Source organism: Pteropus vampyrus, unplaced genomic scaffold, assembly GCF_000151845.1.
Source record: "Pteropus vampyrus isolate Shadow unplaced genomic scaffold, Pvam_2.0 Scaffold262, whole genome shotgun sequence".
Classification (NCBI taxonomy): domain Eukaryota; kingdom Metazoa; phylum Chordata; class Mammalia; order Chiroptera; family Pteropodidae; genus Pteropus; species Pteropus vampyrus.
Genome location: NW_011889043.1, coordinates 2,627,663 through 2,630,079, shown reverse-complemented (window position 1 = coordinate 2,630,079; position 2,417 = coordinate 2,627,663). Strand labels below are relative to the sequence as shown.

At 39.1% G+C, this 2,417-nt stretch overlaps 1 protein-coding gene across 2 annotated transcripts in view; it reads right to left on the bottom strand.

Moving 5' to 3' along the window:
• The window catches only part of LOC105302184 (ribosome-releasing factor 2, mitochondrial-like), a 10,078-nt gene that overhangs the window by 2,296 nt on the left and 5,365 nt on the right, over positions 1 to 2,417 (bottom strand). For both annotated transcript variants that reach the window (XM_011375148.2, XM_011375147.2), the window contains exons 2-3: positions 1,448 to 1,531; positions 74 to 158 (exon numbers count right to left, since the gene is read on the bottom strand). In XM_011375148.2, the coding sequence (XP_011373450.1) occupies positions 74 to 158; positions 1,448 to 1,507 (145 nt within the window). In that variant the 5' untranslated portion in view covers positions 1,508 to 1,531. The remainder of the gene's footprint in view (positions 1 to 73; positions 159 to 1,447; positions 1,532 to 2,417) is intronic.

Below are 2,417 nucleotides of genomic sequence, written 5' to 3'. Positions count from 1 at the left end.
GAGGAGGGGAGAGGTAGAGGGAAGAAAGCAAGCTAGCAGTTTAATTAAAAAGAGAAGACTCTAACAGTATTACCTGGTAGGGAACTGTAATTTCTTCCAAGAGGCACATGTGGCTTTAATCTTTTTAAACTTGCTCTTATTTTAGAGCAATATATGTTCTAGTGAAGAGAAAAAGAAACTTGACATTAATTTTATCTTAGCATGACTTATTACAATACTTTTAACATTATAACTATACTTTGTCAGGACAACATACTTTGAATCTCCTTGAAGTAGTCCCAATTTTTAACTCCAATTATTTTAAAAAGTGGCAACCCAAATTACACTACAGGAAAGAAAAAGATTAAAATTAGTACTAGTTTGCTATTTTGAGCTGACCTCAGACAAGTTCTCTGTGATGCTAATACTGCTAGACCTGCAGTATTAGCATCACAGAGAACTTGTCGGAAAGACAAACTCTTAGGACCCACTCAATAGAATGAGAAACTCTGGAGATGAGGCTGAACAATCTGTGTTTTCACAAGCCCTCCAGGTGATTCAGATAGCTAATGTTTGAGAAGGAAGATTCTGAAGTTGCCAGAGTCATAAAGGTGAAAAAGGTCTCTCACCTTGGATACTCCTTGGTTCTTCTCTACAGCTGCTAAGAACTTGTGAGGGTCGTGAACTCTAAAACCATGAGCTATTTTCAGGATTTATAAAAGTAGCTACACTTCAGAATCACCTGGAAAGCTTCTTAAAAATATCTGGGGTGCGAGAAGAAGAGACTGGCATTTTAAAAGTTCCCCAGGTATTTTCACCTAATGTTCCCACACAGCGGTTGAATATTCTCCATACCAATATGTCCCTAAACCACTAGATACACATTTAATGGCTGACAATATATTTGGAATTGCTAGTTATGATTTTGACCTGCCACAATCTGCCTTTTTTAACATCATGAAATACATGCTTGTGCTTTCTATATTATTTTTACATTAGTTACCAAGTTTTGGTAATAAAACACTATTATACTACAAAAACATTTCAAAAGTAGAGCTTCAAGGCTGTTAAAATTTCCACTGCAGAATGACCAAGGTAAGACAGTATCTACCTGTCACAGGGTGTATAATCTGAAAGCATCAGCAATGAAAACAGTTAAGAAAAACTGTTTAACTCCTTAGGCCACTAATGATCTCAAAATGGAATAGAGAGATAGAGTTCTTCAAAATGCTGCGCAGGTGATTTTAAGGTAGAAAAATGAATTTGTAAACTAATGATGAGGCATGCTTCTTCTTGGTTAATGATTCTCCCATACTCCCTGTTAAGAAACTACTGAAGATAAAGATAAACTAGTATATGATATATACTATGCCTTTTGGAAAGTAAAGTAACTGAAACTGTTGAATTACATTACATTACATTACATTACAAATTGTTGAAGTACATTTAATTTTACAAGAAAACTTACATTAATGTGCAAGCTGGACACTTTTTTATGATTCACAGCAAATATCCTCAAGCTGGACATCTTGGCCCTCTAAACTGTTATTCTCTGAAAAATATACAAAATTATAAAACTAAGTTTACATATTACATGTCAGTAAGACATATATAAGCATAAGTAATATATATCATAAAATGTGTTACTTTTAAAAAGTAGGAACAATAATTTTAGCTATCAAAAACGATGCATCAGGGGGCAGAAAAAAATGGTGTAGATAGAGGGAGGCTCTGTTCATCCCTCTGGTGACCAAATCAAAGTTGTGACAGAAACAAGGGGCAAACAGCAAGGAAAAACTGCCTGGGATCTAGATGAACAAGCCATACAACTAGGGAGAAATCTAAGAAATCACCTTGCAATGGCAGACGGTAGGATGGGGCCAGGACACGAGGCTGGCTGGTCCCAGTGGCTGAGTGGGATGGAGGCTGCAGATGTGTCTGCTAGCGGACTTTCCTGGTGACGGACTTGCTCACTCTGAGCACCAGTGCCAGTTTGGCTACAAAGGACAAAGGGACTTACAGGACACTGAGTGGTCGGAGTGAGGGTCGAGGCGAGACTCGCTCTGTACAGAGGTGTGGGCAGTATCCATTGTTCCCTGCTGAGCCCTTTTTCTTTCCAGTGCTCTCCTCGACACAGAACCACCATAGGGCATCAAACTGGACAACAGACGTTGCTCTGCCCAGAGGATTCCCTGAAACCCTGCCTCCCCCAGTTCGTGGCTCCACCCAAGCCACATTCGGCTGTATCCTCAGGGAGTCAGGAGCTCTTTGCTGAGCAGCGCCTAGGCTCAAGCTGGAGCCAGCTGGCCTCAGTTTCTGGTGTGGCCTTTACCTCTAACTTCAACAAAGAGATAAAAAACATAAAAATGGAAATGGAAATTATAAAAGGGAACTAGTCAGAAAAGAAGAACACATTATCTGAGATGAGAAGTATATTA